This window comes from Seriola aureovittata, chromosome 2, assembly GCF_021018895.1.
Source record: "Seriola aureovittata isolate HTS-2021-v1 ecotype China chromosome 2, ASM2101889v1, whole genome shotgun sequence".
Classification (NCBI taxonomy): Eukaryota; Metazoa; Chordata; class Actinopteri; order Carangiformes; family Carangidae; genus Seriola; species Seriola aureovittata.
In genome coordinates this window covers 18,762,492-18,775,343 of record NC_079365.1, presented here as the reverse complement: position 1 = coordinate 18,775,343, position 12,852 = coordinate 18,762,492, and the positions used below count along the sequence as shown (strand labels likewise).

The following is a 12,852-nucleotide window of genomic DNA, read 5'->3' as shown; positions in this document are numbered from 1 at the left end:
GATTCACCTTGTTAATACAAAATATAACTTGTACCAGCTGCAATATTAAAGTCATACTTTACACATATAATCCAATAATACCTTTTACATTTTACATTTGGTTAAATGAACCCTGAGGAGATGAGAGATGTAGCAGCAGCAGCAATACATTGGTAATTCATCTGAAGAAAATAATGCATACAAAGGAATAGAAAGCGTTTTGGTGAATCTGGCAACTTAACAGGTAACTTAACATGTTATTCCACAAAACACAAGTTTGTTTAATTTGTGCAGTTTATTTGTTTTTTTTTCTACTTGTGTTGTCGGTGCAGATCTTCTGCTCAATCTGTGACAGTGTGTCAGTGTGCAGAGGGACGGTCAGACAGGCCTTATTCACAGCAAACATGTTGACTTGTCATAACAGAGAAAGCACAGGTGCAAGTAATTTCTTTAACGATGGGTGTGCACAATAAAAGGGCCTTCAGACAAGCACACCTAAATGGAAAACAGTCGTTTTTAATGTTATTAATTACACCTGTGCTTTTCCTTCTATGACAAACCAAAATGTTTGCTGTGAAAACGGTTTGTTGCCTGCAGTAAATCAACACGTGTGTGTGGTCATGGACAGACTGTGTTTGTCAGCAGCAACAGAGGAATCTTTAATTATTGCTTTGTTTGTTTTTCTATATTCTTTGAGAGGTTTGTATTGGTTGGGCTCACCTGATGGTAACCTGCGCAGATGGTAAGTGAGATGATCTGTAGAGTAAGTGCTTCATTGCTATCAGGGAGTGGGTCTGAGCTGTTTCACTCGCTTTCCTTCAAGTTTAATTAGTTTTTGTTGACATTTCTGGGTCTGTGCTAAGACACCACTTTTACATTTACTAATGCCTACAGTGCTACCATCTCCTTAAGTTCTCCAGTGCCAAGCGACATCATAGAGAGATGGCTAGATAGTGATAAAACATATTTAACAATACACTGATATATCTATAGAGGAGCTCAACACAGGTATGTCATACTCAAGAGATGTTAGCAGATGTGGACATATTTCATGTATGTATATGAATATGAAGTTGACAGTAGTTTTCCAATAGGCTTATTACATCAAAAGTCATACCTTATTTTATTTCATAAACTATATTAAGATGGACTGGTCCCTATAGAAAAACTGAAGTGATTTTAATGGCCACCTCTGATAGCAGGCGCATCGTGTCTAATTGACTTGTAGTAAGGTAATCTGTCCTGCGGGTTGTTCCGACTGGATACAGTGAAGGTCTCTAAAGCACTATGTAATGAATTAATTGTCACTGAACCAAGAGGATGATGTTTTTATTTTTTTCTTTAATGAAATTGTTTTTGAGAAATTGAGGCCTGGATATATGGAAACATGTTTTTGTAGGCTACACTCTTGATCTTCAGAGTAACCATCTATAGCTCTCAGATAAAGAGTAATAAATACATACCCAAACTGCCACTCTAATGAAGTGGAGCAGTGTAAAGCGGCAGAAAACAACAATATTCAAGTAAAAATAAATTGTGCTTAAAATAACACTTGAGTAAACTCAGGGTGATATTCTAGTAGATGCACGTCTCTCTCAAGGGTTAACAGAAGACACACAGCTGGGACACTTCAAACACCAGCAGAAGAGGACAAAGGCCATACCATAAATCCCATTAACTTTGAGCTCACCTGTACTTATAGACTGTACCACACCTTATGCAACCTGTATTACGAAAACCTGAGTATTTTCAAATATAAACTACGCCACTCAAAGTCACCACCTTGAGTTAATGTTAAAACCGGTGAGCAATTGTTTCAGCAATTTAAAAACGTTCCACTTAAAGAAAATTGCTACTCTTTAAAGACGAATAAATTAAACTGAAACAGGTTTGATGAGATCCACGTGTTTTAAGTTGCCCTCGCTAAGCCCCGCCTCCGCTCTGCACACCGTGCGCTGTAATTGGATGATTTCCCAGCACAGACAGGATCTGATTGGACAGTAGCGTTCAGTCGATGTTTGAGGAAGCAGTGGTTTTGCAACTGTTGTGCGCTTGTTATTCAAGCATATTTTCCGACGACTAACCTATAAACTGTGGTTACAAGATTTTTTAAGTTTATCGAGACAGTTTCCACTCGGTGTAAGCGAAGACAGAAAATGGCCAACGTCGACCTCACTCAGGTTGGAAAGAACTTCGTGAAGAGCGCTGAAACCAGAGAGGTAAGCCTGAAGATGTTTAATATGAAAATGTATGTGGCTAAAATGTACATCTGTAAGCTTTCCTCTTAGCAGGTTCGGTTGGTCTGTGTTTAAAGGTGCTCTGTTTTAATATAGTCTAGAGCCGAGCTGGCAGGTTGACTTGCTCCCATGAGAGTCGTGTTCCCTGCTGAGACCCACTGTATTTACCTGCCATTAGGCTTCTCAGTAATGTTATAATTGTCATGAAATGACGCCTCCACTGTGACCTAATGTTGATCTGATGGGAATCATCATCACTGTTTGAATCTATGATGTATGATTTCATTGATAACAAGTCAAATTAGTACATGCTGCCTACACCATTTCCCTTATGTTTGCTTTGTGTCACCTGTTTTGTGGTTTGTTTTTAGCTTCAGTAATTAATCAATTAACAGATAAAATTATTTACAGCTATTTTGATAAGAGTAGAAAATATCAAAACTCTCCTCAAATGTGAATATTTTCTGGTTTCCAGTCTTTTATGACAGTAAACACATTATCTTTGGCTTTTGAACTGTTTATCAGGCAAAACAATGCATTTGAAGATGTCACCTTGGGCTCTGGAAAAATTTCACATTTTATTAACCAAATGATTAATTGATTTAATCAAGAAAATCAAAATGATAACTAGTTGTGTCTTTTTCTTTGTTTCAGAGTGTGGAGCTCAGGTCTCTGTGGCAGGACCAGCCTGTGGTCTTGTTCTTCCTGCGCAGGTTTGGCTGTCAGGTGTGCAGGTGGATGGCATCAGAGATCAGCAAACTGGAGCCAGACCTTAGAGCCAGTGGTGTAGCGCTGGTGGGCATTGGACCAGAGGAGGTTGGGCTTAAGGAGTTCAAGGAAAGCGGGTTTTTTAAAGGATGTAAGCAGTTCATACACATCTTATATAAATAATCATTTTTGTCTTGTCTATAATTATGGCAAACACATCCTGACACACAGGGCTTCATTGGGAAATTTGGCCCACTGAAACTATTTTCACACCACAGGCCTAGTTGCTTTGTTTGACTATTCATACATGTTAAAGTATTTTGAATGTCAGATTAAATTTTATGACAGAAAATGCATAAATAAACAAGAAAAGACACATTTATTTTGTTGTGCACCTATTTTGGGAAAATACTTGTTTAACACTAAATTATATTGATCCCATGTGGTTTTGAAAAAATACAGGCATCTCTCAAATAGCAGAGGGTCCTATGAAGTGTCACCCAAAGAAAACAAATACAGTGAATTAAGTATGCATCAGAGTTTGAACCATTTATGAATGTAGTTCTATTCAGAAAAGATAAGAATGTTTTTTCTTTTTTCTGGAAACTTTGAAATAAGCAAATCAGTGTTACACTGGAAGTGAAACAAAAACGAATTGGCACAATGTTTTTTTTTTTTTTTACTATGTTTTTTTTCTCAATAGCTTCCACTCTGATGTAACAACCCTTATTTGCATAACCAAATTTAAGTAACAGTAAGATAGGGTGCGCCAACAGGATTCAGACATGGTTATTGAGCCCATCACTTTGTGCATAATGTAAATAATCACTGATCATCTTCTCTTTTAGCCATTTATGTGGATGAACAAAAGAAAAGCTACAAGGATTTGGGCTTCAAAAGGTGAGCATAGTAAATCCATGTTCATCACATGCAATAGAGAAGCTGTTTGATCTGTATGAATCTAAGGTTGCTTTGACAATGATGTGAATTGTTTTTATTTGTCAAAATGATTAGCTTTAACCTTAATTATATTCCTCTGAGCTGCAAGTTAGTCAATTAATCGATCAGTTGATCAACAGAAAATAAATCAGCAAAAATTTTGATAATTGATTATTTGAGTAACTTCCCAAGTTTAAAAAAAAAAAAAAAAAAAAAGCCAAATATTTTCTGGGTCCAGCTTTTCCCATGTAAATTTTAGATTCATATCTTTGGGTTTTGGATGGTTTTATATTTTATAGACCAAGAAAGTAACTGGCAGATTCATTGATAATAAAAATGAAATGTCAATTGTAGTGCTAATACATTTAATTCTGAAGTGACTGATTAAGTCTGACCACTGATTGGCTGCTTTGTGTTGATCTCCCTCTCAGGTACACAGCCTTAAGTGTGGTTCCTGCTGCTTTGGGGAAGAAAGTACGAGATATAACGTCAAAGGTAGATATCCTCATACTGCATGTCCTGTGGTCACAGGAGCAAAGGTGAAGTTGCTGATCCACAGACTGATAGCTGAACTGGCTGTTTTTGACTGCATGTTGTCTCTGCTGTTTTCAGGCCAGTGCTGAAGGAATCCAGGGAAACTTCTCAGGAGATCTGATGCAGAGCGGAGGCATGCTGATTGTAGCAAAAGGTACATTTAATACACACCAGAGGGGGATATTAATAAGGGTCTGTCAAAAGCAATGATGGTTCAAAAGACTTGTGAACTTGGTTTCAACTCCTAAATAACTTTTTAGCGTGGCATTTTTAAGAATGAAGTTTGCCCAGTCATTTGAATGAAGGCAAAGAATTAAACTGCAATTCAACATTGCTATTTTTCCAGTCCCTCCTCTAGAGGGCAATGCTGCATCACATCAGTGTCGAGTGGTTGGAGGCTCAGAATGACTTCTCCAAACCACTTGCCCTTAATGTTGATACTCCACAGGGCTGCTGCCTTTCATTGTTACTTTAGAAGAAATGAAGATCATTTAAACCAATTAAGCTATTTAAAATTTGCAAATGACACTACTGGATGTAATGTAAAAAAATAAGCATAAAAAAATATGTATAAAGAGACATCAAGGATTTTAGGCAGAGGGTGATAAACATAACCACAACAATAAAATGGTGGTGAGGGAGTTAAACAGATGATGGTGTTTCTTTCCAAGTGTGGTAGAAAATTACATACATTGTTTGAATACAGCACAAGAGAAAAAGCCACAGTCCAGTTGAACAGGGCAATCACCAAAAGTCTGCTAAATCTGTGTGCTGGGACTCACTTTTATGGTGTGGTATGGCAGCATGACCTACTGGAAAGGAATCAGTGGGAGGAAGTAGATTACAAGTCATCCTGTCTGAGTGCTCAATTTTAAAAATCTTGGCTCCAGTAAAAGTCCTTACTGGGGGAGTTCTCACCCAACATTATTCCTTACAGAGCACCACCCAACTGAAGGAGATTTAGACTTGAATTTGAATGGTTTAGGAAGCAATTTAGTTCCTTAGTTTGACGTAAAAACAAACTGCATTGGATGGATATATATATATATATATATATATCTATATATATATATATATCTATATATATATATATATATATATATATATATATATATATATATATATATATATATATATATCTATATATATATATATATATATATATATATATATATATATATATATATATATCTATATATATATATATATCTATATATATATATATCTATATATAGATATATATATATATATATATATATATATCTATATATATATATATATAGATATATATATATATCTATATATCTATATATCTATATATCTATATATATATATATATATATAGATATATATATATAGATAGATATATAGATATATATATATATATATATAGATATCTATCTATCTATCTATCTATCTATCTATCTATCTATCTATCTATCTATCTATCTATCTATCTATCTATCTCATGAGTCGACATGCTGCTTACTTGTTGATACTTTCTTAATATGCTTTACTCTGCAAAGGTGGAGAAAAGGTTTTACTACACTTCATCCAGGACTCACCTGGAGACCATGTTCCTCTGGAGGATATTTCCAAGTCTTTGGGTATCGCAGCCAAAGTAACGTCAGGACAGAGGCCAGTGGTAAGACATCCCATGATAATGATGTCTTATGATGATGCACATTATTCCCATGTTCCACTTCATATTCCCCTTTTCAACCTAAGCAGTACACTGCAGGGTTAAATGGAAAAGAAGCAAATGGTATTATTATGTTTACTGAAGAACACTGGACTGATCCATTGGTCAGGTTTTTTCAGCAGACTCTGTTTTACGTCAGAAGGGACACATGCATCAGAGGAGCCTCTTCACAGACAATTTCACACTTATTACTCCATCTTCATGGTCTGTCAGTGATGATCTCAGTCTGTGCCTAATTGCACTTAAAATGCTATTCAAGCACAAACAGAAGTTATACAACTTCCATATAAGTAGTATAGCATGGAAAACCAGTGCTGGCAGCCTTACCCAAGATTTATGAGGTATTTATTCTACTCACAAGTACCATCACAAATCAACTGCAGTGCTCTACAGAATTAAATGTAAGTTTAACATGCTGTTATTATTGTAACAATGGAAAGTTTTAACACATAGCACAGAAGAGCCAGACATTTAAATCATGACTTAACTTTCTGAGATAGGTGCTTGCCACAGATTATAAGCATGAGCTTTGTGCCTTTTTTACCATGTTTTCATCATTACGGCAGAAGCTATGCTGAACTCTGCATCTTAATGTGCACAGTCTGATTATGAAGGAGATGAGTTAACGTTGTTCAAAATTGATTATCACTCAGAAACAAAGTAATAAACAGCCTCTGATATCCTCATTGTCGAATATATCACGCAAGAAAAAAGGGAAAAGAAAGACACGAGACACAAACATTTACAGAAGTCGTAGATGTAAAGCAACACATGCAACAGTTTTATTTTTTGAGTCAACAACAACTCAAATGAATAAAGAATTTGTTTATTTCTTTTAGAAAACTAAGAGGTCTTAATTTATTCAGGGAGAAATGTTTTTATTTCTTTTATTATTACTTTGGTGTATAATAGGAGACATTGTACAGACTGAGTGAGTAAAAAGATGTAGCCCTGATTATTTTACATTACAACAATTTTGGAATATAAATTAAAACTCCAATGAAAAACAAAGTGGGTGCTAAGATTCAGGGGGTTGCAGACATTTACATGGCTCTGTATTTGTAGTGTACTATTTATGATTACAACATAAAAATACTCTCGTTTTCATCTTTTTTAAGAAGAGAGATTGAGCCACATAAGTGATTCTTGGTCTTTGTTGTCAATATATAATAGATTATAAAATAGAAACTACAGTTTAAAATATAGCCCCTCATCTATACATGATACATAAATGGCACATTTAGAACCAAACTGCTCGGAGGTCATGAACCTTATCTCAGGTCCAGAGAGCTGGGCGGTTTGTCCTGTGATCATCAGGGCTTTCGGCATGCCTGTGACATCTAGCACGTGGTCTTCAACACGCTTGCCTCCTGGCTCTGTAGCTCATTTCCTGTAACACCCACTATGTCACAGCTTTTGCAACATGTACAGTAGACTTCCCCATGACCTGTCTGGAGATCAACGGATGTCATCAGTGCAGAACCACAAACAGAATCAACCTTGTTTTCACAGAGTATCAAAACAAAGCAGAAACGAGTGCGAGTCACCAGCTAGCTGACATCAGTGTGGAAAAGGCTCTCAAAAAGTTAAAGCTTTATACAGAGCAAGATCTGGGTAAAATCATGGTGTTTGAGTGATTACCAGTTTTGCCTTCAGAAGTAAAGGTGTCCTCTTGTTTAAACATGAGACAGTATTTACTTCCTCAGAAACTGTCTCCTTTGTTTGGAGGTCGAAACCCTCAAATTGATATTATTTAACTGAGGAATAACCTGGGTCTCCATTTTAGTGTTTGTTTGTTTTTTTTTTTTGTTTTTTTTTTTAAAAAGGTCCTGTTTGGACAGACTAAACTCTCTACAGATGGACTTTTATCATAGAAATTGAAGGGCTTACCTAACACCTTATCTGTAACTAAGATAAGTGTAATAATTATTTTCCTGATTACTAGTTTGGTTTAAATGTAAGAAAATGGTGAGAACTGTCACAATTTCCCAGAGACCAAAGGGATGTCATCAAATTGATTGTTTTGTCCGAACAATTCACAAAATAGTTAACTTTTTTTGTGCTTTATCAACTATTAATTTCACCTTTACAGTAACTATCAGGTTAACAGATGATCTTATTTGATTTAAACACTATATGGATACACATGTGATTAATTACTGCAACTGTGTGAATGAACATTATTGCTATATCTGTTCAGATATGTTAACATAAAGAGAAATAGCCCTTTACGTCTGTCTAAATAATGTGTTGACATGTAACAGTGAATTTTGTTAAAAGCTATTTGACCTCTTTTTGAAAGCTCCAGTTGTGTAGCTGCAGGATTTGTTGAATTAGAATAGAAGCATGTAAGTCGGTGCTTAGCTGTTCAGCTTTAAATATTTTCATGGTTACGTTCCAGCAGGTCCCAGCACAAAAAAAAATCACTCATGGTCATTAATAGGCCACTGGCAAAAATGGATTTTGGCAGCAGAAGCTGAAGACTGGTTTACCTTTGGCCTTTTTATCAGAGGCTGAATAAGTATACAAAGACAGGAAGACTGGGAAGTGGAAATGTTGTCTTTAAATCAAAGACTGACACTGTTCAGCGGCTCACTTGGCTTTAACGCTCATGTGTTGTTGACACTGGCTTTACTTCCTTGTTGTCTGGGGTTGCACAGAGACAACTGTAGTTTGTGTGTAAAAGTAAATAATATTAAAAAAAATAATTGCAAAATCAACCTTTTCTTTCTTTTTTCTTTTTCTCCTGACCTTAGCCAAATCTAACATGCAGAAAAGTATGAACTTAAATATTTGAAGGTGACAAAGTACAGAAATGACTACAGAGCACTATGACACCAAATAATAAAATATGATATATTGGCAATGCATGACCAAATATTTGCTTATTTTCTCCCTGTTATACCCTTATGAACAAATAAAATTCAGATAACATAATTAGAAATGCACTAATATGAGACAATATTTCACAGGGGACCCCAATGGGGAGGAATGGCAACCCATGACACACCTCTCCACCACACAAAATACATTTTTAATTTAAAGTAAAAAAGAACAGAAAATCAGATTGCTTTAACAATTAGTAGTTATTTGAACAAATATGAAATGGAAATGTCTTGCAAAAAAGAAAAATATCAAGCTATAAAATGAAATAATATTCTCCAGCGCTTCTTTTGTAGTGTCATCACTAAGAATCAAATCAGCCTTTATCAGCCCACTGCAGATACATTATGACCATTTTGTGCTTCTGGTTAGTAGTAATTGGGAATGTGTCTAATTTAGCCATCAATAGAAGCTAATCTATAATTAAGGTGTTGGTATCAACGTTAATTCACTTTTTTTTTTTTTTTTTTTTTTTTTTTTTTTAAATCAATTCCAGCAAACTAGATTTGGGAGATTGGCTTGACTGCCAGTAATTGGACTTACACGTAAAGTTTGAATAACCGTCTGTACCTTCTCCTGCAGTGCAATGACGATGTTTGTACACGATGACCACACCTCATACCTGAACAACACACAACACTTTGGGAGACTGAAATGGAGATTTAACGAGTGGAACGTCATTAAATTGTTGAAGTGAACATAAAACTATTGCCAATATTCCTAATTGCTTGTAATTTCTTTGTGACAGTCATATATTATCTAAAGTGAAAGTTGCGGTGATTGTGACATTTTTTAATTGTAATGAATTTCATTAATTTTAAACTTAACTTACCTCACACTAACATACTGATCACTGATTATTAATTTTTTTTTTTTTATATATACTGGAAATTTATGAAGTTGCATTTATTACACTCAGTTTACAAAATAAGATGATTTCTTTATGTATCTAATTGTAATAAGTGTAAAAGTGTAAAACTGATGTGATGTTTGCTGTAAATATGAATTATTAGTTAACTTAAAATAAAGCAAGCTTAGTGCTACTAGTTCATCATTGCAGGTTGAGTTAATATAATTTTGCAATTTCATGCCCTTATGCAAATAAATCTTAACTCTTATTTTAAGTGTAATTGTTTCCATATGTGACATGAGAGTTTAAATAAATGTAAGGAGGGATCTAACTTTTTGACATGACAAATGATTATCCTGCCTATATGCAAAATTAATTCTTCCAACAGCTCATCTCCACTTTTCATCCACCCACTGTCATCTCTCCTGTTTCTTTACCTGAGGGTTAAAACTGAAAATCATTCGAGCACGAAAGCTTACTCTTGACCTTTCAGAAGTAGTTTTTTTGACAAAATAGTCCAAACTGAATGTCTACTTCCCAGCTTTTCCTGCTGCTTTCAACCATATCAAATGGATGGAGTTTACTCATTTATCATGATCTGTTGACATTGGAGCTCAGTGGCTGTTTGGATTTAATCAATACAATCAATACTCCTCTTCCTTGTCACTCACTCTGACTTGCAGAGTTGGTTTGACCCAAGTGCTGGGTTTTACCATTTAACTCAATACACTGGGTTGTTCATTTGATTGAACCTGGAGAGGGAAATTAAGTCATTAAGTCTATTGCTGGGTTTCATATTACCCATACACTGCGTTATTTCCTGTCACATTGCGTTGTTACTTAAATGATAATAATAATGATGATAATAGTAATAACAACGGTATATAACGATTACTTAATGTGCATTTAATGACATTTTACAATTTTTCTGCCAATGAGTTGTTATGCATGAATATTTGTGTATTATAAACTCACAGATAAGCACCGTCTCGTCTGGGATTTCCTCTCTGAAGCGTTTCCAGTCTGTGTCTCTGATAGAGAGACTATACAAGAGAGAAAATTTGCAGTAAAATCGTCGATACACCAATGCCAATGCACACAGATGCATTCTGACACACGCTACCATCATTTTAACAGAGTCTGCAAGGCTGCTGGGTGTTGTAGTTCTTACAGCTGTGGCGTGCGGCCAGTTCATAGGTTTGTGTTAGTTTATTTGCCAGCAAAATCACTTGAAAAGAAAATATTATGATGAGAATCAAAAAAAACCTTTCTCAGATAGCAGCTAATGCTAGCCTTATAATATCTGATTAATGTTTTGTATTACTAATCCCATAAATTTGTAGCCAACATTACTCATGTTTTCATTTTATCATACAATTACATTAAGAAAGACTGAGTTAGCAGCTAATGTTACTGGCACTGTGTGTAATGTAGCTTAATGCTACTTTTTGTCCAAGAATTAGTGGCTAAACTGAGCCTTGTAATGTTCAGAGGTTACATGAGCTAAAACTATCTTTGATCATTGTAATTTTAATTAATTTTAAGGTCCAAAAGTTACCAGCTCATGCTAGCCTAATGTCCAAAGGTTAGCTAATGCTACCCTTGGAATTTCCAAAAGTTGCAGCTAATGCTGGCCTTGTATTGTTACTGACATGTTTTCATTTCATCTTACCATTAAATTTATGAAAACCAAAGTGAGCAGCTAATTAGCTTAATGCTACGCTTTGTCCAAGAGTTAGCTAAAGCTAGCCCTGTAACATTCAGAGGTTATATGAGCTAAAGCTATCTTTGTAATTGTAAGGTCCAAAAGTTAGCATCTCATGCTAGCCTAATGTCCAAATGCTAGCTAATGCTACCCTTGAAATTTCCAAAAGTAGCAGCTAATGCTGGCCTTGTAATGCCAAAACGTTAGAACTTTAGCAGTTAATGCTAACTTTATAATGTCCAAACTTGAGATCTTTAGCAACTAAATCTAGCCTGATAATGTCTGATTAATGTCAGTTGCTCTGCATTACTTAGCTATATGCTAGCCTTGTAGGCTATAAATTAATAGCCACTATTACTGGCACTATGTAATGTAGCGTAATGCTGCTTTTTGTCCGAGTTAGTAGCTAAAGCTAGCCTTGTAACATTCAGAGGTTATAGGAGCTAAAGCTATCTTTGTAATTGTAAGGCCCAAAATTTAGCAGCTGATGTCACTTGGACTTACATGTGTCTGTGAGTGTGTATAAAGCAACTGTGGGAACACAAATCTCATGCTGTAACTTAGCACTTACTGTTAATCACTGGAAACACTTAGTATGTTTGTTTGTGGTTAGCATTGTGTTTTGTTACAGTTAACATCACTGGTTAAATTCATACAGATACAATACTATTTTTGCTTTAATCTGAGCATCTTGATCCTACACACTCACCACAGGCTCAAACAGTTCTAAAGGGAGTAGGAACACTTCCTTATTTTTGTGCTCTTCCTGATGGATTTGGAGAATAATGCAGTTTGCTTATAAAATAATAATTTTCTTTTGTTTGTACTGTTAATGTTTCCTGATAAAAAATAACTTTTTGTCAATTAATCTTTTAAACGAGATAGACTTGGATACCCCGACTGAAGTTTGGTTCTGCCCAGGGTAATTGTTTAGCAGAAACAGGGACTATATAAGCAGTTGTTCTTTCTCAGGCAAGGGAGAAGGATGTCTGTGCAGGTTTGAGTGCTATGGTGGTCATGTAATGCCTAATGCAGTTGCTGATGTTAGCATTACTTTAACTTTAATTAGAAACTACAGTTATTAAATTATTAAAGTCTTAGATGTTTAAAGGTAAAACCAAGCAGATAATGTAACTTTGATTTTTCTTTTCATTTCATTCTGCTTAAGTAATTCTGTTTCATTTTCTTTCAAGATGGCCATATCTGAATGTTATCGTGGCCAAAGTTAACAGCCAGTGTTACTTGTGCTTTTTCCCTAACATTGGATATGTGTACACAAGATGCAGCAGTTAAAATTATTGAATAACCTAGTTTA

General features: G+C 35.2%; 1 protein-coding gene and 1 long non-coding RNA gene across 2 annotated transcripts; one reads left to right on the top strand and one right to left on the bottom strand.

Annotated features, from left to right (window-relative positions):
- Positions 1-1,990: 1,990 nt before the first annotated feature.
- prxl2b (peroxiredoxin like 2B) lies at positions 1,991-10,163 on the top strand. The gene is made up of 7 exons (XM_056394916.1): positions 1,991-2,198; positions 2,871-3,075; positions 3,773-3,824; positions 4,295-4,358; positions 4,476-4,551; positions 5,924-6,042; positions 9,565-10,163. Exons 1-7 carry the CDS (start codon positions 2,136-2,138, stop codon positions 9,589-9,591), a joined length of 606 nt encoding a protein of 201 aa, XP_056250891.1. The 5' UTR covers positions 1,991-2,135; the 3' UTR covers positions 9,592-10,163.
- Positions 6,051-12,246, bottom strand: LOC130181127 (uncharacterized). Its single transcript, XR_008829527.1, has 3 exons — positions 12,109-12,246; positions 10,808-10,875; positions 6,051-7,550 (listed from the first exon to the last, which is right to left on the bottom strand). It is a non-coding gene; the product is annotated as an uncharacterized LOC130181127 (long non-coding RNA).
- Positions 12,247-12,852: the final 606 nt, after the last annotated feature.

What these genes read in the sequence shown, in the direction of transcription:
- prxl2b (XM_056394916.1), top strand. Translation starts at nt 2,136, where the DNA reads ATGGCCAACGTCGACCTCACTCAGGTTGGAAAGAACTTCGTGAAGAGC. An exon ending in AAGGATTTGGGCTTCAAAAG is followed by an intron (nt 3,825 to 4,294) that starts GTGAGCATAGTA and finishes TCTCCCTCTCAG; the next exon opens with GTACACAGCCTTAAGTGTGG. An exon ending in TACGAGATATAACGTCAAAG is followed by an intron (nt 4,359 to 4,475) that starts GTAGATATCCTC and finishes TGCTGTTTTCAG; the next exon opens with GCCAGTGCTGAAGGAATCCA.